The sequence below is a fragment of the Euleptes europaea genome, chromosome 17 (genome assembly GCF_029931775.1).
Source record: "Euleptes europaea isolate rEulEur1 chromosome 17, rEulEur1.hap1, whole genome shotgun sequence".
Lineage (NCBI taxonomy): Eukaryota > Metazoa > Chordata > Lepidosauria > Squamata > Sphaerodactylidae > Euleptes > Euleptes europaea.
Genome location: NC_079328.1, coordinates 37,360,286 through 37,373,523, shown reverse-complemented (window position 1 = coordinate 37,373,523; position 13,238 = coordinate 37,360,286). Strand labels below are relative to the sequence as shown.

General features: G+C 45.3%; 1 protein-coding gene across 1 annotated transcript in view; it reads right to left on the bottom strand.

Annotated features, from left to right (window-relative positions):
* LOC130488729 (neural-cadherin-like) overlaps nt 1–13,238 on the bottom strand; it is a 95,519-nt gene that overhangs the window by 28,888 nt on the left and 53,393 nt on the right. Inside the window, exons 13-20 of the mRNA XM_056862367.1 lie at nt 12,279–12,446; nt 11,165–11,414; nt 10,723–10,850; nt 8,982–9,168; nt 7,674–7,817; nt 5,670–5,953; nt 3,511–5,125; nt 2,402–2,495 (exon numbers count right to left, since the gene is read on the bottom strand). Coding sequence (XP_056718345.1) covers nt 2,402–2,495; nt 3,511–5,125; nt 5,670–5,953; nt 7,674–7,817; nt 8,982–9,168; nt 10,723–10,850; nt 11,165–11,414; nt 12,279–12,446 — 2,870 coding nt within the window. The remainder of the gene's footprint in view (nt 1–2,401; nt 2,496–3,510; nt 5,126–5,669; nt 5,954–7,673; nt 7,818–8,981; nt 9,169–10,722; nt 10,851–11,164; nt 11,415–12,278; nt 12,447–13,238) is intronic.

Genomic DNA, 13,238 nt, shown 5'->3' with positions numbered 1-13,238 from the left:
TCCTTGAAGCTCGCTGGGTGACCCTGGACTAGTCACTCTCTTAAGCAGCCTAACCAAATTCACAGGGCTGTTCTGAGGACAAAATGAGAGAGATCCGTGTACACCACACTCTGAGCTCCTCAGAAGGAGGGTGGGATTAAAAGGCACAGACTGACAGGACACTTTTCCAGCCACAAAATCTCATAAAAATACAGAGAAGATTAAAATGGAAAGAGATGCTCTTCGCATTCTACTTGGTTCCCATTTTCTCTCCACAGCTTACTAAGGGCCAACTAGCACTGTTAAGAGAAATTCTTTTAATTCTTCTTTACTTTCTCCCTGAAATCCAGCCATCCATTTCTTTCCCTCTTTTAAGGAATTCGGAGTAGTTTCTAATCAATTCCATTTTGATCAAAGAGTCATTTGAAGGGGGAAAGAGGGGTAGGAAAGAAGGTTCAGCAAAATTTTAGAATTTCACTCTGTAGATGCTCAGAGGAAGGCAGTGTCTTCCCCAACCTTCCTATCTTCCTGCTAGAGCACCACGCTGTGGCTGGGGAGGGTGGGGCATAAATTAAAAAAATAAGCAACAGAAAACAACTGCAAGCAAGGGCTGAAGTTACAAAAGGATGCATTGACTTCTCTACAAAGAGAAATGAAAGAACAATCCTTCTTTTAAAAGCAGAAGGGGGTATCAATAGTTATATATAAAAAGTGAATTTCAGAAAAAGAAAATTCCTTCTCCATAATAATGCTAGGGCCAACGCTAGTGTTTTCTCAGGCAGGATCACTACCATGGAAGAAAAGGGGTTATATCCCAGTGGAAGGTACAGGAATAATACATCTGGTATCCTATACGCTGTTCTTCGCTGGAAAAACCACAGTAAATTCTTCATTCCCTCAAACATAACACAACCACCGTCAGCATGTTCTACTCACATACATCCAGCCATTCTTGTTTGTATTTGAGTGACAGTGACCTCAGGGTTTATGCAACAACCGTGTCTGCCATAAGGGCACGGCGTTACATTGGCAGACCGCAGCAGAGACGCAAAAGTACAAAAAGATGGGTGAATCACCCTGGGCTCAGTTTGAAACCAGGCTTGGTTAAACGAGAGTTATTTGGTCAAAAAAACAAAATGAACAAATAACTTTTTTATTCCGAGCTCAATCCAGAGCCTTCCAATTCTGAAATCATGTCACCAGGTATACCGCAGACTATAGAAACTAGATGACTAGCACCCTGGGAGAGGGGCTACATTTCCCAGGGTGCACCAGGTTATCACAGATACTGTCAAAATAGCTTTGAGGAGCCAGGAAGGGATAGGAAGAGAGGACACTCTTTTATTCTGCTTGTCAGCTACTTTTGCCACCAGCTGGAGCGAAGAAAGTCGCCGCAATAGTCTGATAAATCAGGGATGGGCGGAAGGAAGGAGGAGGAGTTGTTCTTCACTTTAGATATGCATTGGAGCCTTTGAATTTGGAGTTGTATCGCTACGGGTCATGTCCATGCTGAGCATTACATGAAATTTTTATTCTGAGCCCACAGAATACGAGACAACGTCCCTACGAACAATATTTTTGTGCTATTAACACCAGAATACCTGTACCTACAATTCCTGATTGGGCTATCGCAGAGACCCCAACCTTGATGACCTATTGGGCGCTACTGGAATTTTGAGCACAGGCAGCAGTTTGGGACTAATCAAAACGGCTGCCTTAGATGCTGGGTGCAATCACGAAGAGGCTGGGAGGTGCCCCAAAATGTTGGGCGGTTCCAAGTGGCGCATCCAGCCACTGAGGCAGCTGTTTGCAAACGGGTGCTCCCTGCAGACACAAAGGTCAAGTCTCCTGGGCTCTTCTGTAGCACTGGCTGCTCCAATGAGACAGAAGGAAGCCAAAAGTGGCTCTCCGTTTTGATAAGGAGATGCTTTGGGGAAGAAGCATGAGATCACTAAGAAACACACTGGCGTGCACCATGGTGACCAATAGGCACCACACTGGGGACCAATGGGCTGTGGCTCCCCAAGGCATGTACTCAAGTGCTTAAGGACATTCGTCCATCGTATCACTTTACCAATTGGAAACACCATGGCACTCATAAAAAATGTCAAGCCACTGTGATACTCGTATTCTATGTCAGTTCCACTTCACAGCTTTGGTAGCAAGCTTAGATATTCAGCTTCACCCCCCCAGAGTTCATCACCAATAATAATAATAATAATAATAATGTGTTTGTGGCAGCACAACAATGGATCACAACCGTTCCCAACCAATGACAAACACAAAATGCAAGTTTAGGAGACTATGCAAAACAAGAATCCCAGCTTTACGCGTCTAACACACACACAAAGAAGCATAAGAAAATAATTACAGCAGCATAAATATTGAATATTACTGAGCTTGACACAAATACAATCCTCACTTGTGCATTTTTCCTTCAGAGACAAATGTTTTATTGTCCCAGTCATCCGGGTCGGGTGCAAACACTTCCCCCAGCACGGTTGTTGACCATTTTCCTGTTGAGATAAATTATAATAAATCTGCATTAATTTTTTTCCCACTCCTCAACGAACTTTCTATTCCCCAGCATTTATTACTGTGTTTTATCATTTTTATTGCTGCCTGGCTTTCAGGAAGGTTATGATCCAAAACATTTCAAGTAATGCAATAGCATATAGCCTGATCTTTCATGTAAGTGCGGCAACAAGGGTAGACTACAAATGTGACATGCAGGGACTGAGCGGACTCTTCTTTAAAAAATAGATTTCTGTACCAAGTTAAGCCAAACTCAGATTTCTGCATGTTGAATAAATGCAGAGATGAATTGTTATTGTTGTTGTTGTTATTAGCTTCATATCTAGTCTCTCCTGTGGGTGAAAGCCCTTCCCAGCTCTGGGACTAAGGCTGCTTCCACACAGAAGTTTTGCTTTGGTTGGCATCCAAATCCAAACTAGGGTTCTGCAGAACATCCACACAAGATTGTCCCTAATTATCCATGAGAGGGAAGGCACCTTGGCCATCTTCTCCGCATGGAGTATGGGTCACTGGGGGAAGAATCGAACCGGCTTACCATCATCTTCCCTTCCCCTCCCCACAACAGACACCTAGTGAGGTAGGCGGGGCTGAGAGAGCTCTAAGAGAGCTGTGACTTGCCCAAGGTCACCCAGCTGGCCTCATGTGTAGGAGTGGGGAATCAAACCTGGTTCTCCAGATCAGTCTACCGCTCCAAACCACCACTCTTTAACCACTGCACCATGCTGGCTCTCAATGTACGATCTTTTGGGAAAGATCACAGCCAAAGCTTTGCGACCTGAGCGGATGAGAAGGTGCCTGTTTCTATAGGTCCTGCCCACATCAGCATCATTTTCCTTCCCTCCGTCTTCCACAGCCGCCATACCACCCCCCTGTGCTACCAGAGGGAGTTTGGGGGCTTTGCAGAGTGGTCTCCCAGATCACAGTCTGACTTTCAAACCACTACACCACACTGTCTCTCTATGGTACCAACATGCCCAGAGTCTACCCAATACCTACCTCGGTGCGTGTAAACAAAGATTTCCTTATGGCCGGCTTCATGACTGTTATCATTCTCATCACCGATAGTGATAGTCAACGTGTTTGTAGTGCTCATCGATGGACTCCCACTATCAGTTACAATAATGGGCAGATAGAAAACCTTCTTTTTCTCTCTATCAAAGGACCTCAAAGCAGTCACCGTCGCTGTATTATTTCCGTGGTCGGTGACAGAGAAATCCAAAGTGTGCTGATAATCCAGCGGCACGGAAAACATAAACGGTGGCCCGTTGTCGTCACTGTCTGGATCAAACGCCCAAAGCAGGTTCGATGTAGGGGTCATATAAACCAACTGAGGTCCAGGTGTATTTTCCCAGACCACAGGAGTGTATGTTGCCTCAAACCCTGGGCCATTGTCATTAACATCTAGCAAGTCAATCAATATTGTAACACTTCCAGTTTGGGCAGGAAGACCCTCGTCGGAGGCCTGTACGATTAAATGATATTCCTGAGTCACTTCCCGATCCAATACTTTTGCCACTGTCACATGACCTTCTTGGTCTACTGCAAACTGACCGGCAGGATCTGAATCCAATTTGATGGAATACCGAATGTTCCCGTTCAACCCTGTATCCTCGTCAATTGCTGTTACTGTGGCAATGGTGGTTCCCACAGGTGTGTTTTCAAAGAAAGGGCTCAACTGGACAAATTGAGAACTGAAAACTGGGCTGTGGTCATTACAGTCCTCAACTTCAATCAAGCAAAAGGCAACACTGTAAAAATCCAGATCCTCCACCTTGACTGTGAGGTTATAACGTCTTTCATGGGTCTGTTCGTAATCCAGACTCTTTTTCAGCCTGATACTTGCACGCTGAACCCCTTTATGGCTTTCAATGTAAAATTTCTGTTCTGGATCTCCCCCGATAATGCTGAATGTCAAGTCAGCATTTTCCCCACTGTCTCCATCAGCTGCCACCACCTCCAGAACCTCCGAGTCGACGGCGCTGGTTTCAGGAATTACGGCATGCCAGATATCCTGTGTGAAACTAGGGATGTGATCATTTACGTCGGCAACCCAGATGGTGGCAGTAGCTGTTCCAGCCAGGCCTCCTCCATCTTTGGCTTCAACACTAAGAAAGTATTTCTCGGCCTTCTCTCTGTCCAGCATTCCTCCTACTACATAGATGTTGCCAGTTGCGGGACTGATTTCAAACAAGTCTTCCTCAAGCTCGTTTTTCACATTCTCAATTATACAGTAACTCAGAATTGCATTGAGACCTACATTGGAGTCATCCAGATCTACAGCTGTCATCTCCATGACCAAAGTATTGTCAGGAGAATTCTCAAAAACACTCCCATTACAATCACTCGGCATGCAAGAGAATTTCGGGGCATTATCGTTTATATCCCAGACATTTATAACCACATCCGCAAATCCAGTAAGACCTTCTCCTCCTTCATCAGTTGCCAACACGACAAATCTCCAAAGGGCTCTCTCTTCCCGATCTAACACCTTCTGGGAATAGATGCTCCCGGTGTTCTCATCTATTGCAAAGACATCGTCTGCTCCATGTCCGTGTAAGGAGTATCTTATATCACCTCCATCCAAGCCACTATCAGGATCATTTGCTGCAACCTTGAGAGAATAAAATGGAAAAAAAATTATCTGTAATCACAGAATATTAATATTAAGCATATGTTCAACAATGTTGAGTCACAACCAACTCATGACAAGCCCATGAAGTTCCACCTCATGGGGTTTTCAAAGCAAGAGATGGAACAGAAGTGGTTCGCCATTGCCTTCCTATGCATTTCAACAGGGACAGATGTATACAGCATACCACAGAGAGACAGACAACAAACAGCACCCTTATGATGTGGTGACACTAGCATCTTTCACATGGGATCTGCCAACCCAGATATATGCCCCCATGTGTGCATGTGACGTGCAGAGCATGTCAACGGGAATATCCAAGAGAGAAATCATCGGTGCTACAATACCACCACGAAACAGCCTGAATGTACTTTTCATCCACAAAACATGTTGACAAGTCTGAATTCTGCAGATCAACTGGAATCATTGGGGAAGGGCTGTGAGCAGGGCTATCCCTGATGGGCCTTGCCACACTGGACCGTGCTCAGTCTGGTTTTATTTTTGGGGTGAGCATACCCAAATGTACCTGAAGAACAAAGACTGGGAGACCGTCCAGCTCCTCGATGACACTTCCATAATATTCACCGAGAGCAAACACAGGGGCTTCGTCGTTTTTATTCACAATGTTAACAATCACAATGGCGTAATCCTCCCACTTCCCGTCGGAAGCCAAGAGGTGAAGTTCGTACAGCTGCAACTCTTCGTAATCCAGCTGTTGGGCAATGAAGATGACACCCGTCTCTGGGTTGACATCAAACGCTCCACCAGCGTTCCCAGCTGTTATCTGGTATCTTAATTTTCCATTGGCACCTGAAATTGCAACATGGTGGTTTGTAAGATCACAGTTACTATGATCAGGCACTTCTGAGCAATCCTTAAGAGCATTCAAACCCAGTTTTCACATCACTTACACCAAAAAGGATCACTATTAATCATAATCATTATTGCTTCTAACCACCATTCTCTGAATTAATCACACCAACGAATTTCTATCCTTATTAACATCTGCTTACACATTATTAAAGTTCCATTTCATCATCAAAGTTTTTTTTTTTTGGCAACTGCAAATAATTAAACAATAAGAGCATGCCATTAGCACTGGGTCTTTTAAATAAAGCAGATGCTGTATGGAAAACAGAATGAAAGCTGCTCCCTGCTTTCCACCTACATCCCAATCCACTCTAAGCTTCTGGCTAAGCCACTCTGCTGGCACACCCTATTCCCAAACATTAGTTGTTCCAGAGAAAGGTGCCACACTGAGGAGATGAAGAAGAAAAGGTTTTTATAACCCCACTTTCCTCAAGGAGTCTCCAAGCGACTTACAATCACATTCCCTTTCTCCTCCCCCCCAACAGGCACCTTGTGAGGGAGGTGGGGCTGAGAGAACTGTGACTGGCCCAAGGTCACCCAGCAGGATTCATGCGAAGGAGCAAGGAATCGAACTCGGCTCTCCAGATTAGAGTCTGCTGCTCTTAACCGCCACATCACACTGGCTATCAGATAGAAAGTAGGCACGGCCAGATAGGGCTTCTGAGTGGCCACTGGAGATCTGACTGGCTGTGCAAATTAAAATAACGTTTCAGCAGCAGCTGCCACCACAGTATTGGTTTTGTTCTCTCTCTCTTACTTCCCAGGGTATTTGTTTAAATTACTCCTCTTGTCCCCGGCATCTGGGCTTCTTCTGTGTGCAGGTGTGCATCTCTGTTTCCCTTGGTGGCAACCGTGGCTGGCTCTGCCTGCTGCAGTGGCCATTTTAAGGTTGCGCCCACCACCGTGTCGGAATTCCAAAGGGGCCCACAGGCTCAAAAAGTTTGGAGACCTGTCTTCTGGTGCCAGCATGGTGTAGTGGTTAAGAGCGGTGGCTTGGAGCGGTGGACTCTGATCTGGAGAACCGGGTTTGATTCCCCACTCCTCCATGTGAGCGGCGGAGGGTAATCTGGTGAACTGGATTTGTTTCCCCACTCCTACACACGAAGCCAGCTGGGGGACCTTGGGCTAGTCACAGCTCTCTCAGCCCCACCTACCTCACAAGGAGTCTGTTGTGGGGAGGGGAAGGGAAGGTGATTGTATGCTGGTTTGATTCTTCCTTAAGTGGTAGAGAAAGTCAGCATATAATAACCAACCTTCTTCTTCTTCCTTACTGTTTTGACTTAGAGAGAGGTTTGCTATGCTAATGCTTGAGAATCCTGCCCTCTCTAGCAATCGCTTTCACTACTCCACTTCCAGTTTTCTGCTCTTTTTTGAGATGTGCTGAATAATGAACACGGCACCATTCCCTCCCCCTCCCCAAAGTTGAACTGTGCCTAATGCACAGTCTTCCATAAATAGAGTTATTTGGCATAAGTCTCACAGGCCCTTTATAAAACTCAGAACCTGTCAAGTTCAGACAGAGCAAAGACTTAAAAAAAAAAAGTAGAGAGACGTACGAGACATGCTCCTTCCTGCCACTGCGCAAATACGTCTCCTCACTCCTGAAAAAATTAACTCATTAATATTTCAGGTGTCGCTACAGGGAATTCCAGTGATTTACCTTCGTCTTCATCATTAGCACCGACGGTAATGACAGTCGATCCCACGTCTCGGTCTTCATCTACATTAACTTCGTAGACGCTCTGGGTGAAGACGGGCTTGTTGTCGTTCACGTCGCTGATAAAAACACGCACGTAGGCCGTGTCTAGAGAGACGGGATGAGGGGGACAAGAGATTAAAACACTCGGCTGTGCTCCTTCTGTCAGCTGCAATTCCTTAAACTGACTAGCAGCACGTTAAATGAAGACGAATATCGCAGAGGATACAGAAAAACGAAAAACCCTTAGGGTTGCGGACGATTTATAATACCTACATTAATCCAAAAAGGGAAAGGGGAAAAAAGCACTTGGGTATCAAATGAATGTCAGATCCAATTTGTTTAAGCAGATAACACGTGCGTTAACTGACACCTATTATGACAATTGTATAGTCGTGTCTAGCTCTCCTGTCCTGAAGACGACAGCGCCCAATTTTAACTCGCCCTTTAAAAACACAACAAATCAAATTGCTAATTGGATTCCCTTAAGAGCCTTGATGTTTTCTTTACTGACCATGATGGTTTGACCAGCTCCTCCATGAGGTGGCTTATGCAGTTCACAAGCCCTACATAGTCACTGCTCTAACTGTGTAAAAGTCTACACAAGATGGCAGATGGATTATGGAATCGTGTCTACTTCCAGGCTTACCTAACCTCTGCATGTTGAATATTGCACTGGAACAACAGCCTATGAATACAGAGCTCAATGCATGGAAGCCTGGCCCAGAATAGTTCTCTCTCAAAATTAGAGGGAAAGAGGTACAAATCAAATGGACTGTAGTTACAGATGTTCAGCTACAGACATGTAGGCCCTCACACGTCAATATCAGTCTATATTAAGTATGGTATATGAGCACATGAAGCTGCCTTCTACTGAATCAGTCCTTTGGTCCATCAATGTCAGTATTGTCTACTCAGACTGGCAGAAGCTCTCCAGGGTCTCAGGCTGAGGTCTGTCATATCACCTACCACCTGACCCTTTTAGCTGGAGATGCCAGGGATTGAACCTCAGACCTTCTGCATGCCAAGCAGATGCTCTACCACCGAGCCACAGCCCCCCCCCATGGGCACATGGGTACAATCCCAATCTACCATGGGGCACAGGCTCTACCTACTTAAGAACCCCATCCAAATTGGAATGTATTTGGCTGTGTCCAAAGAAAAGTCTCCAGATGGTAACTGAAGGGTTCTTTTTTACTACTACTACCACCACTACTACCATCACCACTACCACTACTATGGCCAATTACTGATTTCCAAAACTTTGCTTACCAGAATTTGGCTGCCCATGCTTTCCAGGACGAGCTGATTCCGAGCCATCCGTTGATTTGACTTCTAAGAGGTACGATGCTTTCTTTTCCCTATCAAACACAGAGGTAGTATAGATTGAACCCGTTTTAGAGTCCAAGCGGAAAAACGTATAGTCCCCGCTGCGATCAGGTAGCAGAGTATAAGTGATCTGAAAGATGAAGAGAGATGAGGCCTACAATGAATCCAGATTTCAGGGGGTTTTGTCATTCCCTTTCAGCAGGCTTCAAATGAGCAAACGGTAACCAGCAAGCGGACATGAACCCCCACCGGCTCAAGGTTTTCTGAACCCTCCCTCTCACTCTCCCATCCAAACATGCCAAGTGAGGAAGGCAGGCACACTGCTTTGTGTTCTACTGGAGAAATATCAAGTATCCCCCCACCCCCAGCCTTGACCTGGATGGCCCAGGCTAGCCTGATCTCGTCAGATCTCAGAAACTAACCAGGGTTGGCCCTGGCTAGTATTTGGATGGAAGACCACCAAGGAGGCACAGGGTCGTGACGTGGAGGCAGGCAATGACAAACCACCTCTGAACCTCTCTTGCCCTGAAAACCCCATGAGGGGGTCGCCATTAGTCAGCTTTGACTTAGCAGCATGCAACCCCCTCCCCCCACAAGTAGGTTGTTCGGAGGGACGGAACCTGCCAGCCTCAGGGAGCAGCTGCCAGTGCTAGCAACGGGAGGCATGCAACCAGCTGGCTGGCAGCAGCCTTTTCCCCTCCATCCGAGTGGCAGAAAGATGGGAGGAGCTGCTACCTTTGCCCATGGCAAGAGCCCGGAAAAGATAAAGGCTCAGTGCTGTATGGATAATGGGAAAGATCCAGACAGCACTCACAAATTGTAATACAAAAGTAAGCTTTATCAAAGTGTGAAATAGTGCAAAAGGTGCAAAATATTTATACAAGGATGACGAAGATACACATACAAAATAAATAATGGAAGTCCAATATGATATCAAGTTCAAATGTCCAAAGACACAAAGTAGGTAAATATCCTGAAAACAGGTAAGTCAATATTTATAATCCAGTATGGACTTCTGTTGTACTTATAGACAGCTGAAGGAGCAGATGTCCCAGGCGAGAGCCACAAAGGGAAGGTTTGTGGCTCTTGCCTGGGACATCTGCTCCTTCAGCTGTCTATAAGTACAACAGAAGTCCATACTGGATTATAAATATTGACTTACCTGTTTTCAGGATATTTACCTACTTTGTGTCCATGGCAAGAGCCCAGCATGACCCCAGGAAGAGGGAAGAAGAAGAAGAGTTGGTTTTTATACCCTGCTTTTCTCTACCTTTAAGGAGTCTCAAAGCAGTTTACAATCACCTTCCCTTCCTCTCCACACAACAAACACTTTGTGAGGTAAGTGGGGCTGAGAGAAGTCTGAGAGAACTGTGACTAGCCTAAGCCGAGCAGGCCTCATGTGGAGGAGTGGGGAAACCAACCCGGTTCACCAGATTAGAATCCACCACACCATGCTGGCTTGGGATCGTTGCCCAATCCTTGCCCCTGTTCAAAGGGGGAAAGGGCAGGCAATAACAGCCCCTCCCGGGTCGGGGCGGCTTCACAGAGAGGTTTGCCACCTGTCAGTTGCCAGCTGAAGAAGGTGGCCCTCAAGGCTGACTGTGATCGTAATTCTTAGCATTGCTATTTCGTTCACAGATGCCAAACACAAATTCAACACTATTGATTTTTTTTTTTTACTTACTTTGCCGTTTGGGCCAAGGTCAAGATCAGTGGCAGAAACCTGCAGAATTGAAGTTCCAATCTCTGCTCCTTCGGTGACTGAAGCTTCATATATCGAGGAGGTAAAGAAAGGGACGTTGTCGTTGACATCTGAAAAAATGTTTTAAAAATTTAAACAAATGGCCTACATATTTAATCGTTAACATGCTTAGGTTTTGCTTTTTTAATGATACTGCTTTATCCAGAGAGCTGAAGACAGCTCATACCCTTAAAAATAGTAATACACACAATTAAGACATTTGTTTTTATTTTTTAGACATCTGATCGCGCTCTTTGAGTACAATGGGTCAAATTGAGGATCTCTTGTCATTTGCTATCTTATAGATTTTTAGGATGTCTCCAGTCAGAAACTGGTTGCCTACTTGAGTTCAGATGTCAGGAAACCTACCAATTACGTCACCCACCTGTCACATTGACGTAGACCGTTGCGAACGCTGCTAATGGCGCTGCAGCGACATTCTGGGCCCGAACTTTCAACAGAAAGGTCTTGGTAGTTTCGTAATCCAAAGGTTCGGCTACGAGGATAGATGCAGAGCCATCCTCTCTGTTTGGAGTCAAGTAGAATCTGATGGGCATGTTGGTCTCTGGAACGAGTCCTTCTTCTAGATTGTAAGTTATACGTGGGTCGCCAAGGAGAGACGTGGCCTTAATTGTCTGTGTGGTTCAAAATATTCACAGAATCAGAAGCTGCATCGACCATTTTTTTTAAATCATGTGCTAAAACACAAAAGTGTGTCCCCCTTTCTCCTATTGTATGGATGGAACATTAATATCATTAACCCTAAAGAGCAACAGCTCTCCAAACAGGTCTGAGAGCCAGTGTGGTATAGTGGTTAGAGCATCACACTAGAATCTGGGAAACTCCAGTTTGCCACAGAAGCTTGCTGGGTGACCTTAGTCCAGGCACATACTTTCAAGGCCTAACCTATCTCACAGGGTGTAGTGAGCATGAAAGGGAGAAAAACAAAGAAGGACTTAACCCAGTTTGGGTCCCCATTGGGCAGAACGAAAGGGTATAAATGAAGTGAATAAATAAAGCAATAAATCAAGAGTCTGAGATCTTTCAATGACAGGTACAAACCTGAGGCCTCACATATGCAAAAGGCTCCTGCTTTAGAATCTTACTTGGAGCGGAAAACATTTATAGCTCCAATCACAAGGGTTTAAATGCCTTCTTTTGCTGTCAAGTCACAGCTGACTTATGACAACCCCATAGGGTTTTCAAGGCAAGAGATATTCAGAGATGGTTGCCTCTGCCTAGCAACCCTGGTGTTCCTTGGTGGTCTCCCATCCAAGTACTAACCAGGGCCGACCCTGCTTAGCAGCTGAGATCTGACAAGATCAGGCTATCCTGGGCTATCCAGGTCAAGGCACAGATATCAGAAAGAAAATGTGTTTCTCCTGTCGTGCGGGCATAAAACACAACAGCTTTATGCCACAAGGAGGGTAGATTTCAGTTAAACGAACTATAAGATAACATATCATTGTCTTCTATTTAAAAAAAAAAACCAACCTTACCACAATGGAAGTATCTCTTGTTGTATTCTCTGGAATGACGACTTCATAAGTGTCCCTTTCCCACTGGGGGGGCTGGTTTTTCGTACTGGTGACTGTAATTCTAACCTCAACCTTACTGCTCCTGTTCCCTCCGTCCGTTGCTATGATTTCTTCAGTTATTAAAGACTTCTGAGTCAAGAAAGACAAGAACTACTTTACCAGACTGTGATTCTTAATGAAAAAACATTTCTAACGCTACTTATATCATGGCTACAGGGCTTCCGCATTTTGCCAAGTGCTTTTCAGCCTTTTTATTCTGGGACAGGTTCCTTCAGAGGATGAGTAACAGCAGGTAACCAATGGCTCTTTTCCCTCTGCAGGCAGAAAGTCCTCCCGTTATACAACCCAGCTGTTTGGAGACTGATGAGCTTCTGAGATGTGTTTATGCTCTCTCTGCTGAAAAGCCGCACCGAGCTCTCTTGCCTATATCCACCAATACAGGAGGCTGACAAAGTTAAGTAACTGGAAGACTCCATCTCAGCAAACAAGACTGAGCAGTGTTGTATTTTAAAAGCTGTTTTGCAAGTTATTTCATTGTTGAAGTTTAGAAGTCTGTCCCATTAGGGAGACCGTAGTCAGTTGCTGGACAGGCTGAGGTGGGTGGAAAAGTAGAGTAGAATGGAGGAAGAAAGATGGAGGAGAATGTAGAGCAAGGCTATATAAAGAGGGACAGAAGAATAAAACCTGATGTTAAGAATCCTGCCTTGTGTCTCCTTGCTTCCATTAAGCTACAAAAAGGAGCAACTGGAAGGCAGCTGTGAGCAGCTAGAAGGCAGCTGCCAGCTGTGAGCAGCAATTGCTGGCCACTGTCAGGCAGCAGCTACATTAAGCTACAAAAAGGAGAACCTGGGAGGCAGATCTTGCAAATCTGTGACACCATTCGTAAATACATGAAGCTGTGGGGCCGATCTGAGGGCCTCT